This window comes from Chanos chanos, chromosome 6, assembly GCF_902362185.1.
Source record: "Chanos chanos chromosome 6, fChaCha1.1, whole genome shotgun sequence".
NCBI classification, from domain to species: Eukaryota; Metazoa; Chordata; class Actinopteri; order Gonorynchiformes; family Chanidae; genus Chanos; species Chanos chanos.
In genome coordinates, this window is record NC_044500.1 from 40,801,614 (window position 1) to 40,826,092 (window position 24,479).

Consider the following 24,479-nt stretch of genomic DNA (forward strand, 5'->3'; position numbering starts at 1 on the left):
GAGCAAAATTCTTATGGGATTTACTGTATAATTACCTCCTTCCTTATTGTTCCATATTTTGAGTTGAGCCGGACAGTGTACAAGACACCCCATACTGCAGCAGGGCCACTGATACATATAATTTGACGATGAAAACGGGAGAGCTGGTTAACCTTTCACCTACTTATTATTTCAGTGGTCTAAATAGAGGTTTATGGGGGAAAGATGTAACGTTTACTCTGTAAACTGCAAGCTGTGCCCAAAATATATGAACGCATTGCTAAATGATAGCTCTTAGAGAATGAAAACTTGGGCTCAATCCTTACCAATGCAAGGTGGGTGTGTACATTACGCTATACTGTGAGACCTTGAGCTACTGGCTGCGGCGTGTCTCAGTCTGTGGGAACGAGCAGCACGCGCACAGGACACTTACCTCGTTCGACCACTAAGATTCTACAAGCAGCAGCACCACAGAATACGGATGATGAGGGGTGCTGGCAGATCCAAAAACACACAGAACCTGGACAGGACAGGTAAGGAATCGGTTTTTGACGGACTGCATTAAGGAGCTGGTTACAGGAACAAGCTGTGCTCTCAGTTACTAGGTTGCTAGCGCTACAACGTTCTGAGGAGGAAGAAGTAAACAAGACTTGTCACGTAGGCGGCGTGTGCTCAGTCTTAACTGTAAAAGAGACCTTATGTTGCCTACAATAATAACGCATTATACATATGGTATGCGTTGTAATCTCAAACTGTGCTCATAATATGTATTTCTTCTAACCTGCATTTATGGCTTTATATTACGACAGATTGTTGGTAAACGTTAATTAAAATACGTGTAACCACTGATGCCTGTTTACATGGGGCTTTTTCTTTCTTTTTTTCAGTGTATTACGGCACTGTAGTGATTTGCAAGAGGAATTGGTTCATTTTGGTTAAATCGATCAACATGTGTTTTGTTGCTTGATTTTCTTTTTGTCAGGGCAACTCATTCATTCACCCGAAAGGGACCTCAGAGTGGGCTACTTAAGGTCGCAGCTTGATTATATTTTCTATTTGTACGAGTCCATGGTCAAGTTCGTGGCAGCTGAATGTTGGTTAATTGCTACATGATTTCATGTATGAGTTACCTCTGTTGGTTTAGGTGCCATGGTTAGAGTTATGGAAAGGTAGAAGTTAAATCTGTTTAAGTGTAGGCTAATTTACGAAGATACGATAGTAAACAGTCGTTGAAATCATACCAAAACACTTGTAAACATTACATTTATAATGGCACAATAAAGGCAGTAACTTCAACTAATCTTTGGTACATGTTCTATTTGCACATTTTAATTTAACAGCACTGTATACAAAGGGTGTACTATGGAACGAAATTCTTGAATTTCAAACATAGCTAAGATTGTGTGCTACGTAGTCCTGAGTCAATACAACCTTATGACGAGGTGATCGCAGGGGAGGGGATTTGTTTCAGGGCCAACCCCTCCTGTTCTTAAAAGGAGAAGTTGGTTTTCGGGGATTTTAGGCATCTCGTTCCATGGAGAAGAGCCTTGCTCTTTGTTAGTTACTCATATGCCATAGCCATTCTTGGAATTTAAAGTGCTGAAACATTGCATAGTGCACATTCCAACTTACTCAAAGAAAATGGGGACTGGGATAAACAATGGGTTATACTGGTTGAATCAGTTTCACATGCTTTGACTATCCAGTGCAAGATACATCTGCCATGGATCAGAATTTCAAGAAGAGGAAGAAAGAATATTTCCATTATCATTATTTCAATATGTGACTGCCAGAGAGTTTGAGGATGTGACAGTTTGTGTCATACAATTCAAATTTTATGCAGTTCTGGTGTTTTTCCTCTTTTCTCTAGATGATGGCTGTTTTTTTGTACAAAGTATAAACAATGTTTGCCTACAAATAGCCTCATTAATTTTCCAGTATTCAAAACATTTCAGATACCAAAATTACCAATATTTTTCAATTTAGCATATCAAAAGCATGCTGTTCTAATGTAACTTAACTTTCAGACAAACTAGAACCATTCCTGGGATACTGAATTTCATTAAACTCCATTTGATCACAGAGGCATACACAACGTTGTTACATCTGATTGTATGTCAAAACCAAACATGTACTTTCTACACTGACAACCTTAGCTTTCATTACAAATTACCTTCATTTGTCACAAGCTCACCATATATAGGCCTCTCTCTTAACTGACTGTTAACAAACCAAAACAGACAATAAGCATGCACACCTGAAGAAACATGATGAAGTATTAGTGTCACTTCTGACTCACTATAACAGACTGTTGGGCAGACTGTGACGTATGGTAACATATTGAGAAATCATTGCACCACTGCTCTTGCTTGTGGACTTGAGGTTTTCTGTTTCCTCCTGTTCTGAAGAAATAGATATGTGTTGTGAACATGTCTTTGTATATGATGATTTTTGTTCAAATACGCTGATATGTTTGATTTTTTTTTCCACGCTGGTTAATATGTTAAGTTTCTGACTCCTCTGGGGTATATCCCTTGAATGCAACTGATACAAATCGCTGAATTATGTTATTATATTTGAGGGAATTATGAATAGGAGAAACTGATATTTAGTTACCAAAATTTAAGTATCGTCTTGATCCAAGGCTTGTTGTTGTTAATAGAGGAAACTGTGTCTGTCTCAAACTGGATAGGGTTGTTGATCATATACCTGAGGGGTGCTATTCTCCCTTAACAAAACCCGCACATACAAACAGTGGAAAATATACCTACCCACAATCCACTGGGGTCATAGCTAGAAATCTGTTGCCCTGGACTGCCACCATGTGGACATGAAGAGTATTGCAAATGGTACATTTTTACAAGGTTGCTGTGATTTTGATAAACACATTACGCATTATGGGCAAACCATACCATTTTCAGATGTTGAGATGGATATATTCTGCATTGCTGCCTTTGGTCAAAAATTGATAGCATATTTCTTAAACCCTCTATAATCTGTACAGATAGACTTAAGGAACTGAATTACTACTGAAGCTCTCAGAAAGTAGCAAAGAACTGATTTTTTAATTATTGATCCAAAAAATACATATAACCTTGTCCATAGTTGTGTGAGGTCTAGCATGAGGACAAATCTTGAATTATCTACTTAGACCAGATGTGAATGTGGTTGTTTTCACAGTGGTAATGACACACATTCAACATTCTGGAATTTAGTTGGATTCACTAGACCACAGACAATATGTTACAACGACAGTTAACCACATAAAATTGGATAGGGAATTTGGGAGGTCAACTACAAACAACACTACATTTATATGTGTAATTTTTTATACATAGGATTCAAAACTTTTATAAATGTTTAAAATGGAATGGTTGCTGCTGCCAAGGCCCAGGTTGCACTGGACCACGTAGACTCAAATGCACAAATTCCAATTACAATGTACTTAAACAGTCTGTTAAGTGACCTTGATAGCTGAAAGACCGAATATAAGGATGTGTACAACGGAACGGCTTCTGACAAACATTTCTACCTATAACGAAATGTATCCCTGGGGTGACCTTTTCTGGTGCAATGGCCCAACATAAAGGACTATGTACAAATACTCTGTCTGACAGAACCATTGTTTAATAAATCTATGGATTTTGTGCATTCCTAAAACACTTGCCTTGTGTATCTGACAATATCTGTCTTGAAAGGAGGCACATGATTGTAAAAGACAAAACAAGCAATGTGCATGAACTTAAAAACAGACAAGACTTTTCATATCCTACATTTAGGTTCTCTTTGCCTGAAGATTTTTAAAATTCTGTAATGTTTCACAGTAATAGTGTTGTATGGCATAGGGTATATTTGCTGTTCTTTCTTTGACCACTTACACTGGTGTGTGTAATGGTTCCCTTAAATATTCGGTTAATCCATAAGAAAGGCCTTGAAAGCGTGGAGATCCAAAGGACATGCAAGAACAGGCGAAGTAGAGTTCTGATTAAGAATTTACGAGCGGTCAGAGAAGCGTAGTAGCAGTTATTAAGTCTATCGTGTACGCGTGGAGCCTAAATTACTATGACACTTTACCCTATTAAAAAGTGACTCGACGTAGTGACATCAGTCACCGTGGAATCAACCCGAAGTTACGCCAGTTACCCCGGCAATAATGTTGTTAAAATAAGTAGGTCTTCACCCCTCTAAAGTACGCTAGGTTTAGTAGACTAATATTGTTTCTGGGGGGTTGTTTTCATCATTAAAAAAAAAGACTAATATTAGCAGAAATGATTGTTGCGACATAGTAGCGAAAAGAATGAAGACGAATCGCTGTTTATGTAGAGGTGGAATTCTGAAAGCAGACAGGCATATTCACATTGTTGAGCCAGCCCATAGTGTAAGTGCGACAGTCAGCTCGAATTCAAAATGATGTTCTGGAGAGTGCTTCACAACTGGCTATCTGATGTTAGATAGCCAGTTGTGTTTCACAAAGCGAACTTGGCAAATACGTTTAATATTGGTTCATCATTTCAAAATTGGCCCGACTAAAGTAGAGTCTGCTTAAGATCGTTTTAGGTGTAAATATAGTTCTAAACCTTAGCTCTTAAACTGTTTATTTTACGAACAGTGAACGGCGACAGAGTCCATAATATTATAAATTTGAATCCCATTACAATGTCGTAATGAGGACGAGGAAATTGTATTGTCTTGTGCGTAAGGTTTCGTGACATTACGGTATCTGCAGTCTTCTGATATTCCTCAGCCCATATGACATGCAGTCCTCGTCGTAGGAGGCGTTGATGCAGCAACCTTGCGTCTTGACACAACGCCGGTTAGCCACACCACGAGATACACAATGAGCTTAATGGTGGACGGCGACGAGCAATTTACAAATACAACACCACCACGAGAACTCACCCAAAATCCGCTGAAGAAAATATGGATGCCTTGCAAAAATGGCCTTCCAGAAAAACACATCTTTCAAAGGAAGGGTATGTAGATACTGCATGAGCATGATGCAAGAAGAAAAGCCGGCTACACGCTGCGTTTCAGCCAGTGATGCTCTATTCAGATGTAATACATTTTCTGCTCCAGTTCTCAAATCTTTCTGTCGGCTCAGTGTAGGGTTAACATGCAGGCTCGCGTATCCATAACACGTTTGGGTTGGCAACCATGGAGCCAGTATGTCTTATAAATGACATAAACATAAGATAAATGTCTTGGACGCATTGATTTTAAGGTCGTTAAATCAACACACAAGTGAAAATGTTTCATCGTAATACAAAGCAGAACCCAATCTTCAAGTAAAGTTATTTACCTTCGTTGTGAGAAAACTACTACGTCATCTCTAGTTACCTGGAACCCTGAACCAAATGCTATATGAGGCTGACTGAACTAAATATTTTATTTTTTGAGGAAATTTTACTGCCTTACATTTAGTACAGCGAATGTTTTGAATTCCCATCGCGGCCCACTTCTCTCAGTTATATCAGCACTAAAAGTCGAGGGAAGGGTCGTGTACTTTTAAAAGCGCGAAAAAGCACACACATATGCTCCCGTGTTAGAGAAAAACGAGAATATCCCTTTATCCCCGAGAGTCCCCGAATTTATTTGTATTCTTTAAAAGCTCCGACGATTTGGAAAAGGCTTTTGTCTGTGTTCGGTGTATGATATTCGTTTGGTAAACATGGAACAGAGCTGTATTATTGTGGTTCTATCTGTTGATTCACAGGCAGTTCAGGTGGTCAGAGTGGTCATGTGGGTGAACTTTCACCGTTGTTACCATTTCAACGCTCTTTCTCTGTACTAATGTGAACTATGTGATTTCCAGTCTTTCTGGTCAGGCAGACAAACCTAATGCAGTTCTTTTGAATAATAAAAAAAACCTCTGTTTGAACAAACAGATCATCAAAAGTTCCAGGATCCGTCTTGTGTAGTTTCCTGGTAATGCAAGTAATCATTCAAACACATCAGCATACTATACATGAGTTCCTGATAAGAAATATGAATTTTGTACATATATTACAGTAGATTGCCACGTGTTTTGAATTGTGTAAGTTTGTATCTGATAAGAATGCAGAGAACTCTGCTCCGGTGTGTCTAACACACAGCATTTGATAAAAGGGAGGAGTGAAAGATTTAGATTTTTATCAAGACATTGAGGTTTTCTTCAATAAACAGGGGTTAGAGTTCTGTCTGATAAGATGTGGCAGTGTGAAGCCATTTCATTGTGTCGCATTAGTTTTTTGTCAGTTCTTTCAGTCATTTGTCATCTCTCTCTCTCTCTCATTCATTCTTATTTCAGTATGCATGACAAATTGCCCCACACTTATAGTCACTGTGGGCCTTCCAGCCAGGGGAAAGACCTACATTTCCAAGAAGCTCACACGCTACCTCAACTGGATTGGTGTTCCCACCAAAGGTACATTGATAATTTAGAGTCACTAACTGGAAATTTCTATTTGTTATCATGAAGAGACTGTGATGACCGTCAATCCCTGTTTTTCCACCTTGTTAGAGTTCAATGTTGGGCAGTACAGAAGGGAGTTTGTGAAGATCTACAAGTCTTTTGAATTCTTCCGTCCAGACAATGAAGAGGGCCTCAAGATTAGGAAGTAAGGGCATAAAGCCAGTTTGCGTGGGATAAGTGTGTTGACATAAAAAAAAAAAAAAAAGATAAAAAAGACTTAATTCTGTGTTGCGTATGTGCACAAAGTTGAAACTCTTCCACTCTAAGCACTTCCGCTACTCAGCCGAAAAGTGTTTTCGATGACAAGAGTTCAAACTCAGATTCACTCAGTAATAATGTCAATTGCTTATTCCCCAGGCAGTGTGCATCAGCAGCTCTCAATGACGTACGGCAATATCTCACAGATGAGGGAGGCCAAGTGGCAGTGAGTCAATCTATGTTCAAAAATCTCTGGAATGACTCGTTACTAGATATAAATATCCATCTTTTTACTGTAGAGCATCAGTTACTCAACATCTCAATAATTCCTTTGTCGTGACAACTATATGAATTGTCCTTTAAATGTTTACCCTTATATGGTTTACCTGTTCTCATCTACAGGTTTTTGATGCAACAAACACTACAAGGGAGAGGAGAGACACCATCATCAGATTTGCTGAACAGAATGGTTTTAAGGTGCTGTATTTGACATCTCGCAGTGATTGTTACTGGTTTAGTAATCTCTGTAATTTCTGAACTTTTAAGACTGATTTCCTTCCCTCACAGGTATTCTTTGTGGAGTCTGTCTGTGAGGACCCTGATGTAATTGCAGAAAACATTGTGGTGAGTGCTCTGGAGGGTATTGTTAATATCTTTAAAAAGTTGCCTTTCGTAGATGCTGTGTTGCTTGAAATTTGTGAATTTTATTGCACAGCAAGTGAAGCTAGGCAGTCCAGACTACACCCACTGCAACACAGAGGAAGCTGTGGAAGACTTTATGAAGAGGATAAAATGTTATGAGAACTCGTACCAGACACTTGATGAGGTCTTAGACAGGTAAGAATATAAAATCTGAAATATTTAAAAAAAAAAAAAAAAAACACTACCAGTGTCAAATAAAAATCTCCTCACAGTAATGAAATGTCAGAGAATCTCTGCAGTAGTGTTTTGGGAAGAGAGGGTTATAGATGGATGGATGGTTGGATTTATCTGGGTCTGATCATTTTTCTTCTCTTGTGCTGGCTTAGCTTGATGTTTTGAAGCCGTTACTATTTTACGTTGAGAGTTACAGTTTAATAAGTGAAATGAATCAGTGCCACTGAAAATATCTGTGTTTGTCCTCTCCTCTGCACAGAGAATTGTCCTACATTAAGATCATTGATGTTGGCCGGCGGTACCTGGTGAACCGGGTGCAGGACCACATCCAGAGCCGTATTGTTTACTACCTCATGAATATTCATATCACACCTCGTTCCATCTACCTGTGCCGGCACGGCGAGAGTGATCTCAATGTCAAGGGTCGCATCGGTGGGGACTCCGGTCTCTCAGAAAGGGGCAAGGAGGTATAATTGACTCCCTTTTCAGACCCCCTCACCCATACATTATATTCTTTCCTGTATCCAAATGAGCAGCTCTCGGTGTCCTCCCTTACCTTCTCTCCTTGTGTTCTTTGCTTTACGTCTTTCTACAGTTTGCCAAACGTTTGGGCCAATTCATTCAGGAGCAGGACATCAGTGATCTGAAGGTCTGGACCAGTCAGATGAAGAGGACGATTCAGACAGCTGAAGCACTGAGTGTGCCTTACGAGCAGTGGAAGGCTCTTAATGAAATCGACGCTGTGAGTATAAACCAACCTAGTTCACCTTGTTTTGTCCAGTTTGCGTATTAAGTGGAAGATGACTGACTGTCCTTTGGTTCCCAGGGTGTTTGTGAGGAGATGATGTATGAAGAGATCCAGGAACACTACCCTTTAGAGTTCGCCCTACGGGACCAGGACAAATACCGCTACCGATACCCAAAGGGAGAAGTGAGTCTCTTAATTACCTCTAATCCTTACCCTCAGCTAAAGGAACATTCTTTTTAGTCATTAACATACCTTCATTTCTAGAACGTTCCACTTATGAGCTGTTATGCACCTGTGTGAGTGTGATTTACTCACAGCGTTCAAAGAATGCTACTGTTGTTTTCCTGTGAATGCAACCATTATTCTTTAATTTAATCTACGTTTTCGTTTCCCCTATTTGAATTCGTTTCTCTCTGTAAGCTGTCGAAGCGGTGGTGTAACTCAGACCTTGGCAGATTTAGTTTCTCACAGGCTGGGAAAACTGTGGCCAGGTGGTTAATGGCTACTCAGCCAACTGACGATTACCCGCAGGCTAATCTGCCCATCTGACGGATCAGCCTTGTAGCAACAGGAATAAACAAACCTATTAGGTTGTTCTCTCAGCTATGTGAAAATGTGTTTTTATTTTGTCTAATCGTGTTGTGTCCATAGCAAGCACCTCACACATCATTACCCTTTGGGCCTTTTACCGTTTCCCTCGCTGGGACTGCTCAATAGAGCACTCTGAATTAATGCCTCTCAGTCAAAACCAGCACGACATGTTTAGATAAGCTTTCCTACCAGTTACAGTTATTCACTTATATAGCATCTACAGCAGGATTGGGTTATTAAATGGTGGACCACTGTTTGGACATTCTCTGCAGGCGTTATGATCTGTTGCTTGTTTTGAACCTCAAAGCGGAATCCTGATCATGGCCCTTAAGACTGTTGGGGGTGGGTATAATTATTTTGTCCTCTCTGTGCAGTCCTATGAGGACCTGGTTCAGCGTCTAGAGCCTGTGATCATGGAGCTAGAACGTCAAGAGAACGTTTTGGTTATCTGTCACCAGGCAGTCATGCGCTGTCTATTGGCGTACTTCCTTGATAAGTCAGCAGGTTGGTGTTTAGTTCTCCTACTGAACCTAAACCGTAGCTCTCACTTAGGTCTACCCATGGGAAGCTTGTGACCAATTCAATCACTACTGATCTATAGGAGTTATTAATAATTACAAAAAAATGACAGCTGAGTTCAAATAGTTGGATGACTTTTTGCTTAATAAGAGACAGTAAAATTTTTTTGTGTGTAATTGAAATCATTTATTACCCTTAGAGGAGCTGCCTTATTTGAAGTGCCCTTTGCACACAGTGTTGAAGCTCACACCAGTGGCCTATGGTAAGACTGCTTTTTCCTGACTGTTCAGTTTCTCTGTCTAATGGTAGACATGTGTTAATGCACTTAGGGCTACAGATGAGATTGTTTTGTTGAATCTTTCTATAAGGTGTCTCACTTGATACATTACTGCACATTATTTCATGCCAGGCTGTAAGGTGGAGTCTATCTGCTTGAATGTGGAGGCAGTAAATACCCACAGAGACAGACCAGAGGTATGAATACACACACACACACACACATAACAGTACTCTCTGATCAAGGTTAAGTGCAGTGTACTGTTGTTCATTGACTCTGTGTGAGCAGGCCTTCATCCTCATTTTTGATGAGGGGATTATGGACTGTGCTCTGTGCCCTGTTTATTTAGTTATATTCATCAGTTAATGCTGGTGCAATAAAAACAGAGCTTCATTACAGCAATGATAGCTTAAGAGGCCCATTTGACAGGGCTTTGATTGTCCATGATTGCAATCACTGTACAAGAGTGTTACCTATATAAAAAAAAAAAAAAAAAAAACCATACATATTCTCCAGTAGGTTATCTTCATCCTACTGGATACTCAGGGAAGTGTCTCTGACACAATACCGACACCCACTTACTTCCTACACCCTTACTCCTTAAATCTGTGTCTTAACTTTTATTTAACAGCGTTCCTCAATATTCACAATTTCTCTTATCAGAGCCTCCAGTTTTCACATAATGATCAGTTTCTGTTTCTGTCTGATGGTGAATGTTGTTTGATGCTTGGTTCACCAAACCTGCTGCTCTTTCCTGTGTTTCTGATGTGTTCTGTGATGTCTTTGTGTTGTTGAACAGAACGTAGATGTCTCGCGGATGGCAGAGGAAGCTCTGCTAACAGTGCCAGCTCACCAGTGACATAGTGTCTGTCCTTCCCTATCCCTCTAACTGTCTTTACTCAAGAGGACAGGGCATTCACTCGCTAGAATTGTCCCAGTTGGGCCTTATCAGAGCAATAATACTAATACTAATATATTTTCTGAGCTTCATACACCAGGAAATACGGCTTTTTCAGAGCTTTTTTTTATCCTATAGAATGCCGTGGTAATTAACTGGAATCCAGTTCAAATGTGATTAACCCTGCTATTAGGGTCTAATTATTTTAAGGATTCATTCAGTGAGATTTCTTTATGCAAATGTGTTGTTTGTCAAGAATGAAATGTTTCTGGTTTCAAGTAGTTCCTGTGAGACACTTTAGATCAGTACAACAATAATAGGATTTTAGGACAGTAGCAGCTAATCATGAATCATACAACACTAATTCGAACTTTGGTGTGTGTATGTACACCTCTATGATAATGTAATATATATATATATATATATATGAAACGCACATTCTAGTGTTTAGCTTCCAAAGTTTGGATGGCCAAATGCAGCCAATGTGTTTTGCACTTTTACTGTGAAACTTAATTGATTTTATAAGCTTTTGTTTTGTCTGTGATGCCAAATTTATTTTTGTTTAGTTTTTCCATTTTTATTTATCATGTGATTGTTCACTGAGCCACCACTGGGTTGTAGAACGTGCCCTTGAAGTTTTTCGGTGCACTCCTGGTATATCCTGTATGGATTTTTCTCATTGAGTAGGCTGAGGAGGTCTGCAATGTAAAACAACTCCCCCCTGCTGAGCATCATCTACTGACAATGTTAATAAAATCTGCTTGACTCGATGACTATAATCTAATCTATGTGACTGCTGTTTTTCATGTTTGTATGATGAATTGATGAAACTATATCTGCATGTTTTTTTTTTCCTTTTTCTTCACCCTCTTGGCACAGTGGTACAGTAAATTATTAGAATGGATGGTTGTCAATTTGGCCTGGGCAACGTTCAGAAAGCCACTGACATTTGAGACACAACCATTCAAAACAAGCGTTTAAGGCTTGAGTTCACTTACATCTCACTTTAACATGGCTGAAGGATTCACCTCACTGAAGCAAAACACCCAGCATGATTTTTTTTTTTTTTTTTTAGCATTTGTAATGCTAGTTCCATGGCCATCCATGATTATGATATAAAGATCAGTTTTAATACAAACAATGACCAAATAGAGTTAGTCAAGACTTTCACGGTTTGAATATAATGAGTCATAAACATAGCCCTTAAGCATTAGACAATTATGTTTCAGTACATGACTAAATTTAGTTTCTGGTAGTTATGGAGAGCCGCCAGATGATGATGATGATGATGATGATTATTAAAGGTCTGTGTTTGACAAAAAATAGTCAGTGGCTGACACTAGCTGCTCAAAGATTTTTACACCGAACATCATGGTGAGTGTGAATGACTCAATCATTTCACGTCCCCTGTCTATGGCTATAATCCTCCCACAGACTACAGAGAAACCTCTCAGCCAATGTACCAAAGCAATACGATGACAATGTGTTACTGAAGAAGTGCATCAGCTCTTCTCATTCCTTAGTAGTGGTGTCTTTTCACCAGGGTGACTGATCATGATTCAGGTTTTTTAGGAGACTCGTAGTCTAATATTAATGAGATAATTCTAAGAGCTTGACTTCAGTAAATGAACTATTTCAGTGTGTTTTTTTGTTTTTTTTTTCTCAACAGAATGTGAACGTTCATCGCACTAAAGAAGATGCCTTGCAAACTGTCCCCCCTCATCTGTGACCTCTTCAGCTGAAGTTCAGGATGGCCTCCCTTCTGCTGTTCTCTGTCCAGCATCACCTATGATTTTAGAAAACACTGATTTGTCCAAGTCCAAAAAAACCTGACCTTTTAAAGTATAATATCTAATTTAACTGAAGATTCAGAGTGAAAGATTTGTCTCGTGTGTTCATGTGTTCATACCTGTTGTCGACGTAGCATGCTGGCTACTGTCTCTCCACTGGCCGGAGAAGATTTACTGTATCAGAAATAGCGTTTACATTGCACAGCTCAGCTGGCCTTGGGATTCAGACATTAGCATTATGAAGAGTTCGGGTTCATTAAGTACTGGATGGACTCTGGAGGTTTCCTGTTTTTGCACTGCTCATTTTGTCAGTACTGTGTTACTGTTTTAACAAATGATCATTTGACTCTAATCTCTCTATTACTTTGAGAGAGGGGTAGAACAATTGTTTGTGTGTGTGTGTGTGTGTTTTGGTTTCCTTTTTTTTATTATTATTTTAGTTTTTTTTTTCCTTCATGTGTTACTGAATGTGTCTGTGATACTAAAGAAAATATATTTTATGATCAACATATTTTTTACTTCAAGACCTATAAGATTTGTCTGTCTAATGAAACTCTATTTATGTGAAATTTAGTTAGAGTGATATTTTATGTGTCCTTTTGAATGAGATTTGAATCCCTAATTTTGAAAAAATTCATTTGAATCACTTGTTTAGTAGCTGCTTGGGGCATTATTTTTGTGACTGTGATGGAATAAAATTCTACTGATAATTTGCACCCCATACAATAGACCATATAATACAGCAGTGTAAGATTTAAATGTCTCACCAATACATCAAACTGATTTTAGGAATGAAAGAAGTAATGAAAGATGGATGTAGGTAAATAAGAAGTAAAACTCAACACATTACAACTGTACAAACCAATTTTTGTGTTAAACGTGGGAGCAGAGACATCTTCAACTGTGTTGTTGCAGAAAAAAAATTTCACTGTTATATTTATGCATTTCACAACATTGTTTATAAATATGAGTTTTGTATAGTTGGGTCCATCTGTTCTATAGTACAAGGTCCATTGCCAAAACAGTGAGCTTTAGGTGCGTGGACATTTACTCAGAACATCTTTCTGGTGCATATTATGTTGTATTTTAAAACCTGTAAAGCTTTGATATTTCATGTGTGGTTTTCTGTGACGTGAATAGCACTGTCATATGAACCATGTCAAGGGGACGCATGTTACCAAACAAACTTTGTGAAAAATTAACTACTGTACTGGTGTGTTTTTAGTATATTATATGAAATTCTCCTTCAATAAACATTTTGTGGTGGTTTTACATGGTGTTCTGATCAATATATGTTTTAAGTACTTGTGGCTGACATAATTAATGCTCTTCTGTGTTTCCATTCACTGGTAGAAAAGATATGGAGCACATCTGACAGACTGGTACACTGTGATGTTCCGCAGAGAGGAAGGAAACGTGTACTTCTTTTATGACATTGTGACTTGTGTTGAGGAAACTTAAGGAGAAAAACATCTCTTGGTCATATGTTCCCCTGTGCCACCTAATTAGCTGAGTTTACTGAACAGAAATACAATCTTATTTTGGCAAGCCTCATGTTGATGTAACTACTCCGGCAAAGACAACAGTGGAAGGCAGAATGGGTAGCAGGTAGTGAATGGAAGTTAATTTGAATAACTCTCACTACATACTTATATAAAGCGTTGTATCAAAGTCGGCTTTACATGTATGCAAATGCTTAGTGTGAACAGCAGTTAAGTATCTGAAATAACTCTACAAGTACAAAAAAAAGCACGACAGATTTTATTGGATTTGTCTTTTTCATCAGAATTTACGCAGATATTTCTCTGAACAGTTCAATTATTCTGTTTGGCTGTCAAAATATAAACATCCATATTTTTTTTTTATGTTTGCATCTTAACAAAAATGACAACATAAGAATACATGTATAAAAATAACAAGCCATCGTATCCACTGCAATGCATTTACAGTGTTCATGTGCCCACAAATATCAATTAATACTCATAAGGACCTGCCTTCACCTTTTGATTTTTTTTTTCTCTCTGAACAACAGAAAATGACGGTACTAAATTCTTGAAAAATGTACAATTGTTAATATTGTTGGGCACATGGAGCACCTTGAATAAAGGGTAAAGGGGACACTGCATATATCTTACAAGATACGTCTTTTTTTTTTTTTCCTGCAAAGTTTTCTTGCTGATTGCCTGTCAGCTGTATACTCCTTTTTCTTCTTCTTCAGTTTGCAAGCCTGCCATGCTTCTCTCCATAGGCAACACAGATTTAACCAGATTACATGACCAGCGTAGGGAACGTCGAGACATCCTCAGAACTGTAAAGACATTCAAAATATACTGTTTAAAATATGACTGCATATGAAATAGCTACTAACAAATATAAACAACTAACAAATTGTGCTTAAGCGCACATAACATTAGTGCGAAATAAATAAATAAATAATTGAGTAGTTTTGCTACGAAGAATCTCTGTCTGCTTTTAGTAAAAACAGCGGGGAAGGAAAAAAAAAAAGCCTTACGTTTTTGAGAAACTCCTCAGCAACAATACGGGCACGGGCATTCACTGACAGCTTCATCTCACTGATCTCCTTGTCTATTTCTTCCATGAAATGGATAACAAAGTCCACCAGTTTATGCTTGTACATCTGCTCCGTGTGGAAGTTAGTGATGAGAAAGCTGATGTCATAGCCCTAAAACATTTCAAAAAGAGGAACAGGGACATTTAAAAACTCAAAAGGAAATTACCATCAGTATCAACATATTTCATCACTTATTCGCGTTTATAAAAGATTTCCTAAACCATTTTAAGTCCATTCTAAATAAATTTTAATAAAACTTTTATGCAGTTTTCTAAATGACACTCTCATTCCTCACTTTTATTCTCATCTCTTTATCTCTATTCAAAAGTCTCACTTTTCACTTACCTCTACAGGCTTCCTCCTAAGAATAAAGAAGTTCTCAGCTCTCATCATCATGAACCGCATGAACTTGTGGCACAAGATCTTTTCAATCTCATCTGCCTATAATGACAAAATGAATTCATAAAACCACAAGTCTGAAATATTAAGACTAAAGGATGCTACACTGATATTTGCTTGCAAACTTAAATATCTGACCTGTTTCACTGCGATGCTGACTCGCACAGAATTTATGGAACCCTCAATGAGAACTTTCTCTTTTTCATTGCGGCTAATTACCACTGGTTGTAGCAACAGCTCTTTACTGCTCCTGTTATGAACAAAAAGGGAATGGGTAAGTAATGAGGTGTGTTTTAAGCATGCAACGAGACAGTTTACTGTACAATTTTAATGACTCACCGAACTTCCACTTCTGGTTTGTTGTGGCGTTCCACCACCTGGGAGGAGAAGTTCTCCAAACACAGTGCCGCCTGTAGCGTCGCGCGCACGGCGTTCAGATATGGTCGCAAGGTCGCGGTCTAATAAAAGGCACAGACATAGTCATCAAATGTGTTGTCAAGCATATAACGATATATACAGAGAGGTTTAGTTGTCGTAGTTCATTGATCCAAACCAATGCAGTCGATCAAAAAGCCTCACACCCTTGTTACCTTGAACGCTACAAACCAACTACACATAAGGACATTTCCAAAACCACAAATTTTTCATTATCATTGCTGTTAGGGGGAAGCTAACTCCGATACCCTTGTTCCGCAAACAGCTGAAGACAGTTCGAGTTAGTAACGATACATAATGACATTGGTTTGGTTGCAATATTCATCGTGGACGTAACCAAGTATCTGGTCAATGCGTTCCTGTAGTCTGTATTGCAGTATTTCAAACCACTGCGAGCAGGGTGAGACGTGCAATCAGGTACTTTGCAAATCAACCGCATACCTGATCACTGCTAACTAGCTAGCAAAGTCCAGACTTTTAAAAGAGATAAAACATTATTTACACCACTGAAGTTAAATCTATGCTATACCTAAATACCTCGTTTTAAAAAGAGAAAACAACGCAGGAATTCTCACAATATTATCAGAAACTGTCTTGCAAAAAAATTATATTCTATCAAGACAAAATTGTCTTACCATTCTCTGTGCTCTTTCAGAAAGACGGAAGTCTTTACGTCACGCCTGCAGCTATCTGGAGACAAGTCCGTGTGCGCACTCAGAACCGGTTGCTATGTTGATGTAGTTATTCTCTTTGATAACTGCAAAAATATTGAATACAACATGAGTGCGCACAAATACGAAAAACATCATTCTTTAAATAAAATATTGTACACATAAGACACCCCGGTATCATTTCGTCTGTTTATTTAAAATGTACAGGTATTACATATTAACATATTTACGGTTCTTAGGGGGTCTAAGCAGTTTTCGAGTTTTTGTCCATATAAGGGAAACTGGCACAGCCATTTTAGTGAAATACGAGGGGGGGTACCAAAATGGATATTTATCTGTACCAATAAGGGTATACAACTGCAGTACAGTAAATAAAAAGCAAATAAATATAAAATAAATGTCAGCTATATTGAATGTCATGCAAAATGATGCCATGCTGCTCCGCTCCCATCTAGAATGTACCATTTCATTAGCAAATTTGCAATTCATGCGTTTGGGGGATATCAATGGTACGCAAAAATAGTTAGATGGGAAAACCGGTAAATGTTAGTCTTCGTTTAATAATAGGTATGTGCTTCACTTATATTTTGTACTTGCCGCACTCTGTACGGTCTATTCGGTCATAAATTTAAAAAAGAAACCGAACTGTTGATGGCCCGTACACCCCCATGCCTCCTCAGATGGTATTGCCAGTAATGGATGCCCCTTTTCCGAGGTAAATAATGTCGATTTATAATCAAATTTAGAGAATATGAAATGAAGTAATTTGTTTGAAATCACATTTCAGGCAATTCTCAGTTAAAGTAAATACTGGATGCGGGGCCCTTAACCATTTATTTGTGCACAATAAGTATACACTGCGTCGAATACGAGAACATTGCTAAATCACCTGCTATACATAGCTTCTTACGTTAGCTTCACGCTAACTACTTTGGTTATATGGAGCAACGTGGGAGAGCTGATTCATTTATCATTATAGGATAAAAATGCGGTAAATGATAGTGAATGGAGGTTGTTTTGAAAAGAGTGTCTAAAGGTACGTTGAAATTACAGTCAGCTTAAAAATATAGGTGACATTGTTTCACCGCATTATTGCTGGGTAGGAAGTTAACATTGTATTTTCCTAAAGTGTAGATTTCCCTCCCTCTCAAGGGCGCTGCACACCAAACAAACTATGAAACTGAAGTGAGATTCCACGTTATGCATCATGACAATGTAGTGCACTGCGTCTCCAACGGTATAATCATCGGGAAAGCTGTAACGTGGATATCAAAATCTAGCGTTGTTAAGAGATATGGGATGTTATTTTTTAGAACATCTAACCTTCTTCACAGACCGGTTGTTGCATGTTGCTTCATGGGTTGCAAGAGTTTTCTGGGGGGAAAAACAATTTGTTTTCAGGAGATATTGTACATCATTCATCAGACAAGCTGATCCTTTTTGTTGTTGTTGTTTTGATTTGTTTTTTTCATGTTTGTTTTTTCTTTTACCGTTCACAGATACAGACACCAACACCTGTAAAGATGAGTGAGCTGAAGGATTGTCCACCACTCAAGTACTATGACTTCAAGCCAGTTGAGCATGTCAAGCTATGCCCACGTTACACTGCTGTCTTAGGCCGTTCAGAGGACGATGGCATTGGCATAGAAGAACTAGATACACTGCAGCTGGAACTTGAGACTCTCCTTTCTTCTGCCAGTCGACGTCTGCGAGCATTAGAGGAACAGAGACAGGTTAGAGAGATATTCTCATGTCCTTTTATTTTAATTTGTATTGTTAATTATTTTTATTAATTAAAGGCAATTATTTTCACTGTGCCTTTTAGATTCTTACAGACTGGCAGGACAAAAAAGGGGACAAAAGATTTCTGAAGCTGGGTAAAGAAGACCTTTCAACCACTCCACGCCATTCCAAACCCAAGAAACAAAAACTAGATGGCAAAGGCGGACATGGAACTGGACCTGGTCCTGGCAGACCCAAATCTAAGAACTTGCAGCCGAAAGCCCAAGAGTACGAAATCGGCGATGACCCACAAGAGATTCCCCGCAACCCTAAAAATGATGCTCCTAATAGGTAAGACCACAATTCTGTTCCCTAAAATTGTGAAACCTGTCATACCTTGTATATTACTTGCCCTTGCAAACCTATTGTATCTCATATACATACATACATATGAAAATATCTGTTTTTGTCAAAGGTTCTGGGCCTCAGTGGAGCCATACTGTGCTGATATTACCAATGAAGAGATAAGGGTCCTTGAGGAACTTCTTAAGCCACCTGAAGATGAGGCTGAATACTATAAGGTACAGTTAATTCACTATTTATCAAAACTGTGATTTGTCCTCTCATTTCACTTGAGGTTCAGTAAAAACTGAGAAGGTCAAATTCAACACAGTCTAGATATTCAGTAATGTATTAGTATCAGGTCAATTTAAATAAGTGTATGATGCATTACTATTGTTTTGTTTCATAATAATAATAATACTTTAACGTTGTCTGGGGCAGCGAATTTTAAACTCAATTTCTTAATTTTTTTTAAAATGCTATATCTTAAATGATTGAATGAAATTTCTCCTTGTCTTTTAGATCCCTGCATTGGGGAAGCACTATTCTCAGCGCTGGGCACAGGAGGACCTGTTAGAGGAGCAGAGGGAGGGAGCCAGGGCCAATGACAAGAAGAAAGGCATTATGGGGCCACTCTCTGAGCTTGATGCCAAAGGTAAGACTATAATTGAACACAAGAGAACATTCTACTTAACGTGGGAAACCATAAAATGAGACTTTACATATACAAGACTGTTTGCCTACGCTTTTACTGATCACATGACCTCACACAGTTTAGAGAACTTTGTGTATTGTCCTTGCTTAACCGCTTAAGGAAGGCTTTACTTTTGACTAATTGAATATGTCCTTGTGTTGTCAGATGTGGATGCACTCCTAAAAAAGTCTGAGTCCCAGCATGACCCTCCAGAGGATGGCTGTCCTTTTGGCCCTCTTACACAGCGCCTCCTGCAGGCCCTAGTGGAGGTCAGATGAATGACACATTTTTTCAAGGGGCCTAATTATACTCAACTGAGATAAACAAGAAGGTTTACCGAAAATTACGGTGAAAAAAGTAGAAAACAATCTTTGTTTTATAGGAAAACATAATATCCCCTATGGAGGATTCCCCAATTCCAGACATTCCAGGGAAGGATGATGGAGCTGGTACCTCACCTCGCAGCCAAGGAAAAGCTTTTAGGTAAAGCCCATATAATGCTCCTGTAAAGCCTACATTTAACCAATGCTGTGGCACCTACTCCTGGGAGTGAACAAGCCCAGATGATACAAATACGGGTGTGTCAATATACTATATGTATGTATGTATGTATGTATTGATTTATATTTACATTTTTATTTATAGATATGTGTTTTAAAATTTTGTTTGCTTTTAGATCAGTCATAATATTTAGGCTCTTACTTGCTTTCCTCCACAGTGTGCCTCACACACGCTCGTTGGAAGCACGAATCAAGGAGGAGCTTATAGCACAAGGCCTCCTTGATTCTGAGGAGCGTCAGGGAACTGGTGGGGACTCGGAGGATGAGGTATTGGCGGAGCTACATAAGAGACAAGCAGAGCTGAAGGCATTAAGTGCCCACAACCGTGGCCGTAAACAAGAACTACTCCGGTGAGAGTCAATACACTGAGCCCATAACATCAGTCAGAGAACATTAATGTGTACAAGTATTCATAAACAAAAAAGTTTGTTGGATGCTAAGGCTGTGGCTTATTGCAGAGCATATACCAGAAATATGATGTTATTATACAGAAATGCGTTGGGCTGAGCAGGTAACTAGTATTGTAAATAATAGTGAAGGAATCTTACACTGAAGTAGTTTAAACTTCATTGTGTTCGCTCCAATAAAATGTGATCACACACAAGATCAAATTCTTGTGGATTCATCTTATGGCTGTCATTTTGTGGAATGTTTTGTCTTCTCTTTCCTTCAAATGTTTCATTGCCTTATTGTTACCTTCCTGACACTGTATACTGTCACTGAAGGTTGGCAAGAGAGGAGATGCGGAAACAGGAGCTTCGACAACGGGTTCGTGTGTCCGATAACGAAGTCATGGAGGCTTTCCGTCGCATCATGGCTGCCAGACAGAAAAAACGCACACCGACAAAAAAAGAGAAAGATCAGGCTTGGAAGGCATTGAAAGAAAGAGACAGCATTCTCAAACTGCTAGATGGATAGAAGGACTACAGAGGTTTTCTTTTGTAATGTTCTAGTATGTTGGTGGGCCAGATGTCTTAGGCTAACAAAATAAACTAATCTGTCACTGAAAATACACTACTGTGAGTGGCCATATCATGCTGGTGTTTGTCTTTGTCCATTGTTTCCTTTATTCGGTAATTGTCAGTTGAAAGCTGTTGCCACTTTTGGACTTTTTTTTTGTAAGTAAATGATGTATTGTTCTTTGAAGTACACGGGTTATGATGCATGCAGAATATTTTTTTTTTTCAATTCAGTTTTTTTTTTTAATAACAGGTCGCAAATATAGTTGTACAATACAGTATTCATCAAAATGCAGTTGGAGTGTATCAAGATATTTTGTGAACGGAAAAAAATGTGGTTTTATATACACGAGATCACTTGGTATTGTGGATTTTGTTACCTGTTTTGGGCTTTTGTGTGTATTTTCGTTGTCGCTCATGTGCATGTACGTAACATTAAAACGACATTTTGATAATATTCAAATGAACGGCTTGACATCGGTGTTTCAAATAACGGCAAAACATCTGGCTCGCTCATGCATGCTCCAGCCAGTGTCGTGCAGCCTGCTCATTGGACTAAAGGGGCAAGCACGCGCAATAAATCCTGGACTGAAACATTTTCTTTCTCAGTCACACTGCGTTTGGTTCTGTCAGGTGAGATATTACATAACATTTTTTAATAAACTGAAGTTGACATGAGTTTGCCATTAATGTCACAATGCAGTATTCTGTACTAAAAAAAAACGAAATGCATTTTTATCGACGAGCTGATGCAAACGTTATGTGCTTTTTATAGCTCCTTATGACGACCCAAGTTGGCTAACTAGCTAGGAAGCTAACGTCTATGACCAATTTGCTAATATGGATTGACTCCAATTGTGCAAAGACATTTTGTGCTTACAAATTTTCATGCATGGCATTTAAACAGCATTATCAGCTACTAATGACGACTGTATCTTGTTTAGTTGTAACCGCCCGCGTTTTTAGGTAATGGTTGAATGATTTCTGTGATGGCTGAATAAAAACTTGCTATTTGTTTGAATACGTGACTTGTGTACTAGTGCACAAGTCACGTATTCAAACAAATAGCAAGTTTTTTGTGTATAGTACATACGTTTCGAGCTCCTGCATAACCCACTGCTAACCAGTGTATGTGCTAACGATGTTGTGTTCAGTGGTATCTGCCTGGGCATGTGTGGGAGAACAGCTTGCACTCTAGCACCGGATGAGATCAGTCGAGCCTCTAGGTACCGCGACCGTGCAGGGCGACGACGACGGCCCAAATGGAAGGACGGAGATGCGGACAAATACCGATCATCTTACAACAAAAGTCCCCAGTCTTTCAGCCCAGTTTTACTGTCTCATAGACATTTTAATAAGGCAAGAGCATGTGCATTATCAGTGTATAATTACAAACTAGTGATCTGATGAGCAATAAACTGAGTCATGTCTCCTCATTCAGGATGCACCAGCAGATGAATTCGTCCTAGCATCAATGCGCTGGGGTCTTGTGCCAGCTTGGTTCAAAGAGAACGACCCAAGCAAGATGCAGTACAGCACTTCAAACTGCCGCAGTGAAAGCCTTCTGGAGAAGAAGTCCTACAAGGTCTGATGCAGTTCATGAACGGCCAGAAATGATGTGACAGTCACGGTTTACTCTTTATCAGAAAGGTGTATTACAGTTATGTCGTTTTTTGCCTTAGGATCCTCTTTTGAAAGGGCAGCGGTGTGTCATCTTAGCTGACGGCTTCTATGAGTGGAAGAGGCAAGAAAAGGGCAAACAGCCCTTCTTCATCTACTTCCCTCAGAGCCAGGGAAAAGTGCTGAGTCAGCAAGACACAGCTAAAGAAGATGAAAAAAACACATCAAAGCTGCTCCCCATGGAAAAAAACCTGGACCAAGTATGTTAATTAAGATTCAAGATTCAGTACTTTATTGCCATACAACTTAGTTGTTAGGAATTTGCATTAGTATGCTCATGACGGGACAACAAATACTCATACCATAACACATAATGAGAAGTAAAACACGTAACACATAACCCCCTCCCCATAAAACTCAGTATTCCTCGTACTGAGTTTTGAAATGCATAAATGCTTAACACGATAAATACTAAGAGTGGGTTTTATCCTGGTTGAGATTTTGCAATATAACACCTGACCATCTTTTCGATCCCTTGTCACTATTTACATTGTTTGTAACAGGATAAAGCAGACAGTGAATGGGGAGGATGGCGCTTGCTCACTATGGCGGGACTCTTTGATTGCTGGACCCCCCCTGGTGGTGGGGAGGCACTCTACTCCTACAGTATTATCACAGTGGATGCTGCACCAAACATACAAGACATACATAACAGGTATGTTCAAACGTGCATTCATTTTTATAGTTACTTGGTCCTGTTTAGTTGTCCTTACAGTTTGTCATGTGTGTGTAATAGGATGCCAGCAGTGCTGGAGGGAGAGGAGGAGGTAAGGAGGTGGTTGGATTTTGGAGAAGTGCGGTCTTTAGATGCCATGAAATTACTCCAGCCTAAATCCACACTGACCTTTCACCCTGTCTCCTCGTTTGTCAACAACTCTCGCAATAACTCTCCTGAGTGTCTGCTTCCTGTGGACCTTAACAGCAAGAAGGTACAGTGATTCATAGATGCATAATAAGAGTTAAGCACTTCTCTGGTTTAAATCCTAAAGATTTTTGAATGGGTGGAGATGTATTACAGAGGCAAGCATCAAAGTGAAATGTCATCAAATGAATAAAACTATTGCAGTGTAAAAAATCATATTTTTAAAGTAACTAAGAGATACAGTTCTCCAGCTCTTCTCTGTCATACTTTTTACACTCTCAGCTTCGATTGAAACTTAAACCATGCAAACTCCCCCCCCTAGGCACCTTTGCCCTCAGCAAGCAGCAATAGGATGATGAACTGGCTGAAGACTGGATCACCCACAAAAAGAAAGGAGCCAGCTGAGGACGACAAACACAAGGAAAGGTCTTTTGGAAAACCCTCACCAAAGAAGCAGCCTAAGCCAGGAAGTGTCCTTGAGCAGTGGCTGCTGGAATCACGGTCAAACAAGAAATGCCAGACTACTTAATGAAAGAACAAGCAGTGACTGTTAAAAAAAAAAAAATCATCAAAGAGGAGTGTACCGTCAAAACTTTCTCTCCATATATATATTTTTTAACAAAATAGCATGAATCCCTGTTCAGAGTATCTGCTTTAATAAACTTTGCATTAATAAAAATGAACATGTTGTATTTTTTCACTGTTATTTCATAAGATAACTTAATCTTCCTTGTCGGCAGGTGAAAATATGCCTGAGCTGTTGAGAGTTAGCTGGCGATTGGTGTATTGATAGATACATATAGTTCAGTATTTAACGTTTTTTGCCCCTTTCATTCAGTAAAGCAGAGTAATGATGCACCAGTCAAATAAACAGGATGAGGCCAATATGGGATCATACATGCTTTGTCGTTATGTTTTATTTCAACACTACTGACTAATATGGTGGAATGTTGAATTAAACTCTGCAGGAATTCCACCATTTTGAGCAGATAAGTGTGTATGCATGGGGATGAGTGTATATATTCCATTACAGGTAGCTTTGCTCTAAAAAAGTCTTCCTAGTAAATGAATGAAGTTATTGCATGCTGAAAAACAGTACATTCTTACTCATTTGGGAATCTGAGTGGAAATGTAAGTGCTTTCCCATTCTATAACTTGATAAAAGATCTCATCCTCATTAGCACCATTACTTATTTGGTTACAGGGAAAGTGGAGATGATGCTTATATAGCCAGGAATATGTTTCTCAGTCGGAAC

The 24,479-nt window shown here is 38.9% G+C and overlaps 4 protein-coding genes across 9 annotated transcripts; 3 read left to right on the forward strand and 1 right to left on the reverse strand.

The window, feature by feature from the left end:
* The first annotated feature begins 460 nt into the window (after positions 1-460).
* pfkfb4a (6-phosphofructo-2-kinase/fructose-2,6-biphosphatase 4a) lies at positions 461-12,308 on the forward strand. Of its 6 annotated transcripts, none has more exons than XM_030776450.1 (14): positions 461-512; positions 6,266-6,382; positions 6,479-6,575; positions 6,788-6,854; positions 7,031-7,105; positions 7,196-7,252; positions 7,344-7,465; positions 7,764-7,971; positions 8,100-8,246; positions 8,331-8,435; positions 9,218-9,347; positions 9,562-9,624; positions 9,772-9,836; positions 12,207-12,308. In XM_030776450.1, the coding sequence occupies exons 1-14, from the start codon at positions 461-463 to the stop codon at positions 12,264-12,266; spliced, it is 1,365 nt and encodes a 454-aa protein (XP_030632310.1). In that variant the 3' UTR covers positions 12,267-12,308. The 6 variants fall into 6 exon arrangements, with proteins under 6 accessions (XP_030632310.1, XP_030632309.1, XP_030632306.1 ...); XM_030776449.1 differs by lacking the exon at positions 12,207-12,308 and adding an exon at positions 10,439-10,906; XM_030776446.1 differs by lacking the exon at positions 461-512 and adding an exon at positions 4,762-4,952.
* A 1,766-nt stretch (positions 12,309-14,074) lies between these two features.
* LOC115814005 (actin-related protein 2/3 complex subunit 4) lies at positions 14,075-16,381 on the reverse strand. The gene is made up of 6 exons (XM_030776716.1): positions 16,369-16,381; positions 15,638-15,756; positions 15,437-15,548; positions 15,245-15,340; positions 14,840-15,010; positions 14,075-14,635 (listed from the first exon to the last, which is right to left on the reverse strand). Exons 1-6 carry the CDS (start codon positions 16,369-16,371, stop codon positions 14,630-14,632), a joined length of 507 nt encoding a protein of 168 aa, XP_030632576.1. The 5' UTR covers positions 16,372-16,381; the 3' UTR covers positions 14,075-14,629.
* Positions 16,382-17,918: 1,537 nt separating this feature from the next.
* On the forward strand, positions 17,919-21,073 carry tada3l (transcriptional adaptor 3 (NGG1 homolog, yeast)-like). Its single transcript, XM_030777802.1, has 8 exons — positions 17,919-18,137; positions 18,230-18,477; positions 18,602-18,707; positions 18,991-19,123; positions 19,328-19,431; positions 19,545-19,645; positions 19,881-20,072; positions 20,448-21,073. Exons 1-8 carry the CDS (start codon positions 17,928-17,930, stop codon positions 20,638-20,640), a joined length of 1,287 nt encoding a protein of 428 aa, XP_030633662.1. The 5' UTR covers positions 17,919-17,927; the 3' UTR covers positions 20,641-21,073.
* A 203-nt stretch (positions 21,074-21,276) lies between these two features.
* Positions 21,277-23,886, forward strand: hmces (5-hydroxymethylcytosine binding, ES cell specific). Its single transcript, XM_030777213.1, has 7 exons — positions 21,277-21,314; positions 21,836-22,040; positions 22,123-22,266; positions 22,364-22,561; positions 22,865-23,016; positions 23,098-23,290; positions 23,546-23,886. The coding sequence occupies exons 2-7, from the start codon at positions 21,852-21,854 to the stop codon at positions 23,750-23,752; spliced, it is 1,083 nt and encodes a 360-aa protein (XP_030633073.1). The 5' UTR covers positions 21,277-21,314; positions 21,836-21,851; the 3' UTR covers positions 23,753-23,886.
* The last annotated feature ends 593 nt before the right edge of the window (positions 23,887-24,479 follow it).

Bases quoted from the DNA above. Each gene is read 5' to 3' on its own strand.
- hmces (XM_030777213.1), top strand. From the start codon at position 21,852: ATGTGTGGGAGAACAGCTTGCACTCTAGCACCGGATGAGATCAGTCGA. The intron at 22,041-22,122 runs GCAAGAGCATGT...CTCCTCATTCAG, and splicing joins CTCATAGACATTTTAATAAG to GATGCACCAGCAGATGAATT. The intron at 22,562-22,864 runs GTATGTTAATTA...TGTTTGTAACAG, and splicing joins TGGAAAAAAACCTGGACCAA to GATAAAGCAGACAGTGAATG.
- tada3l (XM_030777802.1), top strand. From the start codon at position 17,928: ATGAGTGAGCTGAAGGATTGTCCACCACTCAAGTACTATGACTTCAAG. The intron at 18,138-18,229 runs GTTAGAGAGATA...TGTGCCTTTTAG, and splicing joins CATTAGAGGAACAGAGACAG to ATTCTTACAGACTGGCAGGA. The intron at 19,646-19,880 runs GTAAAGCCCATA...TTTCCTCCACAG, and splicing joins AGCCAAGGAAAAGCTTTTAG to TGTGCCTCACACACGCTCGT.
- LOC115814005 (XM_030776716.1), bottom strand. The intron at 15,549-15,637 runs GTGAGTCATTAA...TGTTCATAACAG, and splicing joins AAACCAGAAGTGGAAGTTCG to GAGCAGTAAAGAGCTGTTGC. The intron at 15,011-15,244 runs GTAAGTGAAAAG...GAAATGTTTTAG, and splicing joins TTAGGAGGAAGCCTGTAGAG to GGCTATGACATCAGCTTTCT.
- pfkfb4a (XM_030776446.1), top strand. From the start codon at position 4,817: ATGAGCTTAATGGTGGACGGCGACGAGCAATTTACAAATACAACACCA. The intron at 9,348-9,561 runs GTTGGTGTTTAG...TATTACCCTTAG, and splicing joins CTTCCTTGATAAGTCAGCAG to AGGAGCTGCCTTATTTGAAG. The intron at 9,625-9,771 runs GTAAGACTGCTT...ATTTCATGCCAG, and splicing joins GCTCACACCAGTGGCCTATG to GCTGTAAGGTGGAGTCTATC.